The 13,747-nt window shown below is 45.0% G+C and overlaps 1 protein-coding gene across 7 annotated transcripts in view; it reads right to left on the bottom strand.

Moving 5' to 3' along the window:
- LOC119178697 (fat-like cadherin-related tumor suppressor homolog) overlaps positions 1–13,747 on the bottom strand; it is an 812,220-nt gene that overhangs the window by 219,155 nt on the left and 579,318 nt on the right. For all 7 annotated transcript variants that reach the window (XR_012888480.1, XM_075882464.1, XM_075882456.1 and 4 more), the window contains one exon: positions 10,469–10,628. Coding sequence is in view for 6 of the 7 variants with exons in the window: in XM_075882464.1 (XP_075738579.1) it covers positions 10,469–10,628 (160 nt within the window). In the remaining variant the exon portion in view is untranslated. The remainder of the gene's footprint in view (positions 1–10,468; positions 10,629–13,747) is intronic.

Genomic DNA, 13,747 nt, shown 5'->3' on the forward strand with positions numbered 1-13,747 from the left:
TAGCAGCTGATCGTTATGACTGGACGCACCTTTCGCCTTCCACAAAAGCTACATCTACACATAACGATAGAAACCGTTAAAATTATGTCCAGTACAATAATAGGAATGTTAGGCCGGCTTTGTACATTAATGAGGCAATGAAGGACGTATGCACCCGTATTGGGCCCTAGTTAAAGCGCTTTCTTTGAGAAGATTCTGCCCAAACCACTCAGAGTGAAGCTGTGGCAGCTACTTAGTACAGTACATTTGGGTACGCACCTCCGATCGGCGTGACGATAGCCATAGCTCGAGAACAGAATGACAACAAAGGGACAAGAAGGAGACAGCATCGGGCGTACTTCACTCTGAACGCCGCGATCGTGCTGCCATCTAAAGCCTGATCTCGCGGCTCATGGTAGCAATGCTAGACTGTACTAACAAAGGTCTATGAGTAGGCTGCGCCATCATAGCTAGGGGGAAACAGGTTTCGTGACGACAAGACATTTACATGTCAAGAAGCAGTACAGCTGTAACTACTGTTATCGTATGGACTTAACCCTAGCTAACGTTTGCTACATTAGCACGAGCACGCAAACCGTACTTGCATCTGGTTGCAGAGCTGCAGTTTGCCACTAACCGTGGTGTGGGCAGGGTTCCATCATGATTGCTCCTCTTGTTGACCGCTTGAAGAAAGCTAACGAAAAGGCAGCTCCCGAGACATTGGCAGCAGACAGACTGACTCCGGCAACATCTTCCAAAATTTTGTCAGCTGGTCTGTCTCAACAGAGCTGCTGATACGCGAAAAAGTCCAGTACAATAAAGGACGTAGGTTTCAACACACTAGTGATTCGGTGATATAGCAGTGTAACTGAGCGCATGACCACTTAATTCACGAGTGGCAGTGCCAAACGTTACCGTAGCAGGTGCGAACGTTGCCTTAGTACCGTGGACGTAATGCAAGCGATGGCTATAGTTATGTCTAACGGCTGAACGTAACAATAGCACTGGCTATAGTTACGTATAGACGTAGCAGTGGCTATTTGTACATCTGGTCGTAACTCTAGCCACACCGAATTGGAAAAGGCATCGTTCCGCAGATGCAGCCAGCAGCCGCGTGAAGATAACCATAAATTAAGCAACTGAGCTTCAGCTTCGGATCGTCTGTGGCTATACAGTAAACCCAATCTTTAACATTTTGATGCATTTTCAGAGCCCGAAAATACATCAACGAAGTCTAAAACACGCGTTGGCACCACGAGAATCCACCGTTGTTCACCAAGCATAGATGCTGCCATTGCTCGATAGCAATGGCAATGAGACTGACCTGCTTTTGCCAGTGACAAAATCAAAGCTGTCTCATTGCCACGGCTATTGAGCAATGGCGGCGCCCATGCTTGCTGAACCCATAGAGTTTCCTAACATACACTAAAAGGAACTCTGGCGCTAGTGTCTATGGGAGCTGCAACGCACGGCGCTTCAGCGAGCATGAGAATTATGGGTAGTACACATGTTTGTCTAATCTTCTTACTTCTGGGCTGCTTTTGGCTCCATGTGTGTTCGTGTGGCTTTGGGCTGTTTTCTCACGAAACAAAATCAGCAAATGTTCAGCAATTACGCTTGATCACCTAATTTTTTTAGACCTACCTTTCCAAATCGGGTCACAAAGTCCAAAAAAATTGAATCTTACTTTCAAAACAAAACCGAAACACAGCAATAAACGAAGCTGCAAGTACGATTCGTTGCCCGCAAGAATAAAGACTCGACAAATGTGTGTACTACCCATTAATACCATGGTTGCTGAACGATCCCAGCGCCAGAGTCCCCTCTAGTTAATTTGAGAAAACTCTATGACTGAACTAACATTTCTAGAACTAGGTGAGTTGCAAAACTCCCCACGTCAGACGACCCGTAACACGGCACCAAGACAACTTCCAGTTTGGTGGCGCTGGCGGCGCAACAAGCTTCCACTGGCAGACGAAAACGGCCAGTCGTCGTGGCAAGACGCCGTGGCAGCCGTTCTGAAAGAGCTTTGCCAACAATATATTGTCAGGATTTCTTGTTGTGCTGCCGCAGAAACTTGATACTCTGTAATATTTCAACAGTGTAAGGCAAATACAGTATATTTATGGCTTCCTAAACTGCCCACGATAAACGATGCTTGATAGCATAGCATACGAGTCTGTCCGTTAGTTGCTAGTTGGTGTACGTCCCCAAATATTTTTAGGTGCAAAAAAAAAAACCAATTATAATGTCTTGTATTCTCGCTTGTGACTGTTTTTCGTGCATTAAAATAAATTACAACTATGTGGCGCAATCCCGTGGCTTTTGTCTAGTTCTGTAGTCAGTTTTTTTGTCAATGTCAATCTTATTCTTTAGCAACTTAGGCCATTGAAAAGCTGCACATGCGACACTTTTCTTAAGCATGTCTTCCCTCTGCTTTTTCTTGAGTTCCTCTAATGAAACCTGTTAACACAGAAGCCAAAGCTTCGAGCAGGGACCGCACTTTGGAGTATCAATGAGCACTTCGTAGTCATTGCTCACAAGGTTTCTTGCTGACGCATTGGGACACCATGAGTACACTTTCAGTTTTTCTATGTCCTGCAGAAGTTCGGCCAATTGGATGATGGTATCAGCATTTCCAGGCGACTTGGCTAAGCGATGGTGACGGCTACTAATGGTGACTGTCATGTCTTCTGCGACGACTACGCATTTCTCCCCAAATAGCGCTCTTTTTTTCTTCTTTGAGCACCATAATCACCACAAAATGTCTTGTCTCACCATTCTCAACAACTTTCCGCCAACATGCAGCAGGCAAACAAACGTTTTCTATGCCTTGAAGCAAAACTATGCCGCCGCTTGTTAACGGCATGTCAGAACTTCATTCACCGTTTTGAGCTCAGTGCTCGGACATAGTCTATTCTTTTTCGCCAATGATATTCTGAAAAGTACCCTACTCCTATTGGGCAGCTTTCGCTTGTTTCTCGCAGGTTTTGAAAGGTAAGCGGGCAAATTTGGGATATCCGAGGAATGCATGTTCCGATGAGATCCCACTTTCTACTGGCGATTTGTACCTTCTTACTGTCTATGACGTGAGTGAAAGTCTTCAGGATGTCCTTCTCATGAACGTGTATATCACACACACGTGATGTGCTGGGCAGTTTCTTATCCGTACAAAGAATAGCGTGGTCCCATGTATCTTGCTGCTCAGGTACACAAGGGGCACAAAAGAAATGTCGTGGTGTCTCTCATTTCCTGTAGCCACTCGTACAGCCGGGAACTCAACATGTGGGCATGATTAATACAGGTAACACATACAAAGCAGAACAGGGTATGCTGAAGCACAAAACTGTTCATGCAGAAAGTAGCCTCTTCGAATACCGACGCACTGCAACATGCACAGCCGACTGAGGTTAGGGGAGTGACACGAGCAAGCACGCAGTAAGTAAATCCGGATGCGACAGCAGCGCCACATATGTCTCTGGCCGCGGCGGTGCCACGCAACATTGCTCAGTTTTGAAACTTCCCTAGTTCTAGAAACTTTGTGCTGAGAAGCGGTGGTTTTTGCTGATGCCAATGCGTGTTTTAGACTTCGTCGATGTATTTTCAGGTTCTGAAAGTGCATCGAAATGTTCAAGATTATGTGTAATGCATAACAACAAATATTTCAGCCTAGAATCGCATTGTGAAATTTCTTTGAAGCGGGACGGCAGAAGAAAAAGTGTTCGTTGTGGCGACAATATTCATGCATCGACTTTTATGGACTGCTGACGGGAAACGTGAATTTTTTGTTGTAGCGGGAATTTCGTTGAAGAGGCGTTCGTTGTAGCGGGGTTCGACTGTATATGTTTTGAACACACTTATTCCCTGTCTCTACCTTTTATTCATCTGTATAAACACACTCACAGTAACGGAGACTACTCGACACATTCGTTAGTTCACTGTTCCTAAAACTTTTTCCTAACAAAAATTCAGGTACAAGCTATGATACTCTGCGCCTGGCTCTCTACACGTTAGAACCATTTTTTTCCTTTGCCCGTCTGCATACAATATCTCTCAACAAACTTTTTCCACATCTGGACACTACCTAGGCCAGAACACTGTTTTAGTTAAATCCATTACAGTTCGCCTCACTCTTTTGTGCCCCTTGGCATGGCACTTCTTCGATATTGCCATCCTATACTTTGCCGGTATTAACGATTGTGCACACTCTCTCCCTTTCTTTAAAAACTTTTTGTATACCACATCTTTGTACCGTACGTACATCACATTTTCTCTCATTCCTTCATTCATTGGTCTACTTCCAATCCCAAGTATAGCATATTTTAAGGACTAATCATAATTTTGCTCCTTACCAAACCCAGCTCTCGACATGCCTGAATCATCCAGTTTGCAGACGTATTAAGGTCACGTCCTTGTCTCTTTTTCACCTACCACCTCCTTCTAAATCGCCTCCTCTTTTTCCTTTTTGCGTCTTCTATGCCGCCGCTTACACGCAGACTCAGCATTTTTCTTTGTCGCAGTAGCTGATTCACTGCTATTACACCTTTAACATTTCCTAAAACTACATCATATAAAGGCTCATCTACACACAGTGCATCTACATGTCCTGTGTAGTACGGGATATCTAACATTATCCTTGCCTCTGGCAACATCTTTTTGACCCATCTACCAGCACCACGTGTGACGTCTTTCCGGCAAACTCTCTCTCATCAACCAAACGTCGTCTAAGCAACACCGTATTGGCCCTGATGTCTCAAAGTACTGATACAGGTTTACCGTTCACTGTCCCTTCGACAATCAGGATACAGTCGAACACAGTTATACCGAACCCACATATATAAAATTTTCGAGTATATCGAACTTGCAAGTTAACCCCTTGAAATTCCTTTGTAAAAGTGTAGGAATTCGCGCGTTTATATCGAACAGTATTTTTACTCGCCTACGTATATATCGAACCCTGCGCGAGCCGGAAAGTGCGCTACGGCACTTACCCCCCACCTCCACAATCTCCCCGTAAGTGCAGCTCCGCACGTGAGTTGGAAGGTGCTTTTTTAACACTCGCACCAGCGTCCAGCGACCTCTGCGCGGCACCACGCCTCCACCAAAACACTTAACGCCTGAAAAAAGGTAAGGGCGAGAGGGCTCAGACTGCGCAATCTCCAGCTTGCAAAATGGCTTTTTTTCGTCTCTCTCTCTTTCTCCCTCATGATTTTATCGCGTATGTATCGGCTCAGACAGCAGAAACGAATAGCCGACGTCCTCCTCCTTTCGCCTTTTTTTTTTAATTTTTTGTTGCTGTTTTGCAAGGTTTGATCAGCCAACCACAGTTCGCACTTTTTGTTGTTGCCCTCGCAGGTGGCCATTGCCTCGCGAGCACTTTGTTGCTCTCACGCTTTACTGCTCTCGAGCTGTCGCGTCGCCTACAAACCACCGCATGTGCAGCATTTCTCTTTTGCATGCGTGGTGTGCAAAGCCGCTGCAGACTCCTTGAATTGTCGACTTCTCGTATAGCTATAGCCAGTGTCAAGAAGCACAATACCCTTGACTTTGCGACAAGTTGAAGGTTATTCAGTTTGTTGAGGCGAGCAAGAAATGTTCGACCGTCGCGGACAGCTTCGGAATACCGCGGAGCACCCTGAGTATTTTGTTGAAAAACAAGGCAGATATCAAGGCAAAGGCGGCGGAGCAGCAAACGACAGGAGCCTGTCATGTGCGTGCTTCTGCCCACAGGAATGTAGAAAAGGCACTCTATGCCTGATTTTTAGAAGTGTGCACATAGCAAATTCCGGTGGATGGCCCAATGCTGATCGTCAAGGCCAAATGGTTTATGGCTGTACTCAGTGAAATAACTTCGTTGACAACAGCGGGTGGCTTCCCCGATTGAAGCAGTGCTACAACATCATTGGCAAAACCATTCTGGCAAAAGCGAAGCTGCCAGCAACAAGGACATCCAGCAGTGGATGACGAAGGAGTGGCCGGAAATCTCTGCGAAGTTTTCTTCCGCAGAGATCTTCAAAGTTTGGCGAGGCATGAAGACGGCCACAGTGGTCAACTGCTTCCGCAAGGCAGGCTTCGACACAGTGGAACCGGTGAAGACGATGACGACGAGCACATAGACGACTCGTTTCGCGAGTTGTTATAAGATCAAGACTAGCGTCTTCAACATTTAAAAAATGAAGAAGCGGGACAAGATTCGCGACTTTTTTTCACGCAAATAAATCATTTTGTGGTGGTGTGTGTGCAGAATTAGTTGTCATTCTTGAATGCACCTATTGTAAGTGTTGATCCGCTACAGATAAGCTCCCGAGGCCTCTGTTTTTTTATACTGAATGTGTCATATATCGAACTAATTTGCAATCCCCTTCGAGTTCGATATATCCGTGTTTACCTGTATTGCTCTCATCTAGGCCAGCTCTGGTCCCCGCTGCACTTACTATATTTAATATTTTTCTTTCTTTCATGTCATTTTCATCTACTTCTCTGTGAGCTAGTATTGCTGCTGCTTGACCTAGCGGTTTCCACCTACATTCCTCAGTCTTATGACCTCACACCCTGCATATCTGGCAATAACCACTTTCCTGTTGTACACCACCTCCACATCGACAGTTACAGGCTTGATGGCCAAAGCAATTACACAAGAAGCAATGCTGCTGCTGCCTATGTCAATTATTTGGGGGTTAGAAGCTCGCTTCCTCTTTCTCTTCTCTGACCCTGCCTTTATTTATATCTCCCAAGTTTCTGATCCCCTAGGCTTCTATATATTGATAAGAGTGATCAGCTACTTCATCAAGTGACTCTAGCTTCCTTAGGAAGACGCATAACTTTAGGTAACAACAAGCCAGGAATTGCTCTCTGACCATGCAGTCACGCACACCTTTATAGGTTTAGGCGTGTCAGCTATATCCATCCATCTGTGAAAATAGCTAGACAAACGGTTCACAAACTGCTTTCCCGTTTTGCCGTTTTCGGGCTTGCATTTCTAAAAGCTTTTGCGGAACCCCTCAGCATTCAACCTAAAACACCGAAGTAGTGCTTTCTTGACTTTTTCATAGTCCACCGACTTGGAAGCAGGCACTCTTTGAAATATGCTCTAAGCCTCACCAACAAAACACAGACTGAGCGCCGTCGCCCACTCACTTTTAGCCCATATTTGTCCCCAAGCGACCGTTTCAAATCAATGCAGATAAACATCCAGATCATCCCTTTTGTCATCAAAGGGAGCTATTAGCTTGTGTGGACAAATGCTCTTCTCTCTAGGAATCACCTGTTCGATGAAACCGGATGATCTAGTGCCATCGTCTTTCGCGGAGGACGTGTTTGCGAAGCGCAACTTTAAAAGGCCCGTAAACCACCAAGAGGTCGAAAGTCAGTTATTGCGGCGAAATTCGCACGAGTGTACGACGAACACGGAGTCGTGAGAATTTTTCGAAACAGTGCAGTAATAGTGAAGTCAGATTCATTTGATTATCGAAACCATGACGACCACACCTTTCGCTCTTTCCTGCGCTTCCCTCCACTGGTATCCTTTCCCGTGCCGCTTTGCCCTGTCGCTGAGCACCCCTCCCAATCTCGCGTGGCATACGTCATTGCTGACGCGCTGCTTGAAGCACCGTGTACTTGCGGTTGCTGCAACTGCAACCGTCGACTCCGTCAGTTGTGTGCTTGTTGGCGAACTGTGGCTGCCATAATCGCGCCGGTATGGAACCTGCATTGTGGGCATGCTTTCAAAGGATCGCCAACACAATGGACCCGTACCGGGGCACGCCGTGTCCCGCACGTGTTACATGCACGGAGGCAACACGACAAACAACGAGCAGCGTAGACAGCTACTTGCAGACTGACTGGAAGTCGTAGGCTCTTGCTCGACAGCATATTTGGCATATTTGCCTTGGCGCACCAGAGATGTGGCACGACGCGTCCTGCAGAAGCCTGAAAGAAGGAGGGATTGTTTCTTGGATTTTATGGCGCACCGGCAGCTCGAAGCGCTGCCACGTGCAGAATCGACGATTCCGACGGCGTTATGTGCACGATGCGCGAGTTTACTTGAAATGCTTGAAAAAATGTTGGAGGTGGTTTACGGGTCCTTTAAGAGAAATATATCCTCGGCTTCACTTGCCCCAGGAGCTTCCATTTTTGCACACTCAAACAACGTGACTCCTCTCGGCTGAGCCCCAACGCCGTCGCGATTCCTAACAATCTATCAGTCCATGCTCCTGTGTTGTGCTGACAGGCTCACGACTATTTTTTAGTGGTCTTTATGCGTTAAGCACGACACAAAGAAGAAAAGAGTATAAAAAAATTTTATGAGAAAGACAAACAATTAAGAAAAACCCCAAGTACCAAAATACATGAAAGCTAAGCTACAAAGGTTCCTTACACACTATATACACAGCCTAGAAAGACATATTTACAGTAACAATGCAAAGCCTGACGTGGTGGCGGCTCCGGAGTCGAGTGATCGAGCTTGTCATGTCTATGAAGCCCGTCATGCCACAGGTGCACGACCGTCAGCTACACCTTTGGGCCCCTGCAGTATCACATGACTGCAGCGTCAGGTCCCCGCAGCGGCTGTACTGTTTGTCCTTGTGATGTATATTCCACGGAGTGAAGTCGCAGGATGACGTCGCTCGGTTGAGCTCTTCTCCTTGTCGCACCCCACACCTTACGGGGCGTTGCTGAGAAGGCAGGGGCACCTGGCTATAAGCTGCGCTGGCGGACTGCTGTCAAAGAGGCGTACACGTGCTGTCACTGCACGTGTACGCTTCTTGAAATTCCAAGCCTCATTTTCTCTTCCTGTTCGCTCTGCCGGCCACATCACCTCTCCTGCACCTTCTTTACCCTTTTCTTTCTTGTGTTCTTTTTTTTCACCCGGCCTGCTTCAATGTATGGTCTTCTTCTTTCTTTTTCTTCAATTGATATTAATCTTTTCTCTTGTTTCTTCTTTCTCTTCTTGTCCCTCTTCTACCAGCAGGTGAGATGTTCAGGACAGGTTTTCAAGTACCGAGATATTGGGTTGTGTGAGGTCTCATGTGCAATAGGCCGTTTACACAAAAGACGAAGAAGCACAAGAGGCAATACTTTTGGCCAGATCCCAAGGGCTGGCTGCCAGGGGTGAATTCTTTCCCTTTTGTTGAGCTGTCCATCATTATATTTGTCTTCAGCATACATATTTTCAGATTCACTTTAACACTTTGATGGTTTGGGGCTTGATCATTTAGTGCATTTTGTCACCATCATCACTGAACTATGTGATCTGCAAATCGCAAGGCTGTTGCAATATTCTCTGTTTAACTTGACTACTGATTCTTGTCAGTCCACCTGTTTAAATGTCTCCTTTAAGAACACAGTGTACAACATGGGGATATTGTATCTCCTTACCTGCTACCTCCTTTCACTCTAATTTTATTGCTTTTTTGTGGAGAAGTAAGGTAGCGGTCAAATCTTTACAGATGTTGATTATGCAGGGAGTCCGCCCTATGTATAGCTGACGGAGAGCCTAGATTATGTTTCAGCCGCATGCAGTTGTACCATGCACGATTAACGTTCCCTTTCCATAGCACGAGTTATCGCAGCTACACGGGTTCAGGCGAATAAGGCAACAGGCTACATCAACAAAACAACACTTTATTGATACGTAATCGATAACACGTAAATGTCACGGAGAGGAACTGTCTGCTTAAGGAAGATAACAAAAGGCATACACTCACGCCTTTCGTCGTCGATGTCCTTAACTCGCAGGGAAATCCAGGGGCTGTTCTCTGTGTGGTGGACGGCGCAAGAGAGCCCGTCTTGCTGTCCGCATGCTCGTCTTGACCCACCACCCAGTTTCCCTTTCTCGAATGAGGGTTGGTTACCTCGGTGAGTGAGGGCAACCCGTTTCGTGAGCCAGAAAAGGGGAATAGTATGCGCTGGCCTAGGAAGGCCGAACCCTTCAAAAGAGGCTTCATTGTCTCCTTTCTCGAAAGGACAGACATGTCCTCGCAACTAGGCTGCCGCACTGCCATAAAAGAGAAAAAAACCATGGGCCCACGTGCTTTTTCACAACTAAGCTACCAACATGTTTTCAGTACATGATTACAAATAAGCAGCGCACGACGTTTTACAAAAGAGAGACGATAGGGACACCGCTGCTTTTGTAAAACGTCGTGCGCTGCTTATTTGTAATCATGAACTATCACCAACTCGCCCAACTTTCGGTTTTACTGAACTTTTAATGTTTTCAGTACCTCTCGGTGATGTAACACCTCTAAGACAGTTGATATCTCAACCAAGTTGAATGCCTTTACGTAGCCTATGAATGCTAAATAAAGCGATCGGCTGCACTCTGATTTTTCCATAACCGGAATGAGGACATGACTATGCCTTTTGTAGGAAACTCTTTTTTAAATCCTTGCTGCTCTCTAGGCTGGTCAATGTCAACTGCTTCTCTTAGCCCAATGTAAGTACTTTGAGAAAACAAAAGTGAGTTGTTTAACAGCATTGTTCTCACCACCAAAGCCAGGGTTACAGATGCATGCCGTGTGGCGACTGTGTCGGGCTGAAACCAAGCTGTGGCCACTTGCAGCGAGGACCACCAAGTCACCAGGGTCTAGCACCAGCCGGTCTTGGCATTCGCCATGCACACAACGGAGGCTAGGGCACCGGTCACCCTGCGCACAACATCAATGCTCTACGGTCAAGTAATTTTAGCTCACATAGAGGATCTTCTTTTATGGATGACAGGATACTTTAATAAAGGTGCTGTTTCTTGTCGAGTTGCCAGTTCTAATATGACGTGCTTAAATGCCCCTTAGGGCTGCTCTAGCAAATTACAGTTGTTTAACATTTCCCCCGCGCATACCCAATAAAATGGTGTTAAAACGAAAATTTCTTCAAATGAAATTACAGCTCAAACAGGACAACAGCATTTTCTTTATAGGGCCTTGTATATAAGACATGGTGGCATTCATTGAAGGCTAACTTTGCTTGGTTGACTGCGCAGGCTCTGCTATTTCTGCTTTGTCCTGTGGAGGGCCCGGGTTTCCTGGCAGCTCGCGAAAACACACCATAGATATTCACCTCGATTACACACCGGATAGCACCATCGAAGCAGGATCTACCGCTCCGTACTGCACATTTGCGGACAGCCCACCTTCATGAATTCCTACGCGCGTGACATCACCAACCCGTGTTATAAAGACAGTTGACGATCCTTGCCTGCTCAGAGGACACGGTGGCATTCGTGGAAGCATGTCGGCTAGCTTTGCTTGGTTGACTGTGTAGGTCAGTTTTCACAGTTTTCATTGTACCCGTACCGGCTACTATGCTCTAGTGATGCTGCTGTGTCCTCGGCAATGCCTATGTATTATGAGTGATTGCTAGTCTGTTATGCTCCTCATACTGTGTGGTGACATAGAGACAAACGCTGGCCCTAATGATCAAAATATGCTGAAAATTATCCTCTCCAAACTATAGGACATTAGGTCGGCTGAGAAAAAGCGGGATGATATGGTTTCTAAAGTGAACACAAAGGTTTCGAAGCTTGACAAAGTCTTAAAATTATCAAAAGCAAATGAGGGACAAATAAGGGCTCTGGAGGAATCCGTGAAGTGTCTAAATAAGACAATATTATCACATCAAAGAAAGCTTTATGATTATGAAGACAGATCACACAGAAATAACTTAGTAGTTTTTGACATTCCTTAGGATTCGAATGAAAGTAGGGAAATGTTACAAAAAATGGTGGTAGGCAAAGTTTTCAAGGATAAGATTGGCCTAATCGTTGCTCCGTTGAACGAATTCATAGAATTGGCAGTAGCCGCGGCAGTAAACCTAAGCATTATTATCAAATTCTGCAACTACAATAAAAAGACTTTCATTCTGAGGAACTGTTTCAAGCTGAAAGATACTGGGGTATCTGTATCACGTGACTTTTCACAGTCAACGCTGCAAACAAGGAAAAAACTGTGGCAATCTATGAGTTCTGACCGACGCCCCGATGATAAGATTAGACGTGTCTATGGTAAACTTTTCATAGATAATGAAATCAGTTTGTGGGACGAGGTGACGGATAGCAGAATTTCTCTACAAAAAGCGGATACTAGGAGGAAACTTACGCGGTTGAAAAATAAAACGGGCAGATCCAACGACTGACGTTGGCATGCCGAGAATGAACAAGCTGAAAAAGTGTTTCGTCTGCTCTGTATTAATGTGCAAAGCCTGTGTAATAAAAAAATATCAATTAGAGCCTGCATTGCTCACATATGATCCCCATGTCACTGTTATCTTGAAAACCTGGCTTCACCCTCATATTCCAGATCACGTCTTTTTGTCACCTTTGTACAAGCGTTACCATGAAGACCGTGCTACATGGGGAGGGGGGGGGGGGTAGCAATCCTTGTAAAAAGCATGTTGCATTCAGTACCTTTACCTCCTATCAACTCAGATCATGAAAAATTTTTCGTAAAGTTAACTTATCAGGCAATCAGCTCGTAGTTGCGGGGCTATACAGGCCACGTGGTGCTAATCCCAATTTCTTGTTAGATCTGTACGATCACCTTGACAGATACCAGAATCAGAAGCTAATTATAGCAGGAGATGTTAATATCCCTAGTATTGAGTGGCGTTTGCTGACGTGTGGCTCGACTGATGTGACTACTTGTGAAACCTTATTGGACATGATACTGGCATACAACCTATGTCAAACCGTCCTGCTTTCTACTCGTGTAACCTCTATATAATCTTCCACTTTAGACCTAGTTATGTGCTCCCCTGGCCTTGGCGAGTGCTCAACTGAAGTACATTACGGGATTTCTGACCACAAATTAGTCTATTTCACATGTGTTCTTCCACGCAATTCTCAATCTCCTTCGTGTAGTCCTAAAGCGGTAAAAGTTAAAAACTATGATGCAGCTGATGACTCAAACATCATACTCCATTTAGAAGACACCCTTTTTTCTTTCTGCGATGACAACGTCAACACATTATGGACTAAATTTAAGAGACGCTGCCAGCACTGCATTGACACCCTTATCCCAGATAAAATGAAAAGCATTAGTCGAGATAAACCATGAAAAACTAGAAAAATTAATCAATTAAAATGTAAAATAAAACGTTATAGAAAGCGAAAATATGGTACGACTGTTATATCTGACTTGGCTCTCGGTCTAAAGCTGAAGCTACAAGAATCGAGAGAGCGCTAATTTACTGTTAAGCTTGGTCATTTTGCGACTGAAAATCCCACAAAATTTTTGCCATTTTTGTACCAAAAAAATTCTCACAAAATAAAAAAAAATTTCTGTGAATGGAAGTGTCCTTTCGATAAAAAAAGAAATAGCCGAGTCATTCAACATGTTTTTTCAGAGCGTTCTTACAAAGCCATGCTCTTCGATGACACAGTTGCTTTCCGAAGAATTCCAGGATAACGAAAATAACGACGTTAGTATATCTACTGAAGGTGTAACTGAGCTTCTCCTGCGCTTAGACATTAAGAAATCTACAGGACCGGATAAGATTTCAAACACGTTCCTTAAAAGACCTCTTTTAGCAATAATTTTTCAGAAGTCTATCAATATGGCCACGTTGCCTGATGACTGGCGTGTCGCAAAAGTGATTCCAGTTTTTAAAAAAGGTTCTCCATTACAGATAGATAACTACTGTCCTATCTCCCTGACTTCGTGTTTGTGTAAGATGCTTGAGCACATGTTAGCAAAATACATAAATGATTTTTTAGGGTGAAACCATGTAATAACTGACGCACAGCATGGTTTCGGGCATGGACATTCCACAG

Source organism: Rhipicephalus microplus, chromosome 2 (genome assembly GCF_043290135.1).
Source record: "Rhipicephalus microplus isolate Deutch F79 chromosome 2, USDA_Rmic, whole genome shotgun sequence".
Lineage (NCBI taxonomy): Eukaryota > Metazoa > Arthropoda > Arachnida > Ixodida > Ixodidae > Rhipicephalus > Rhipicephalus microplus.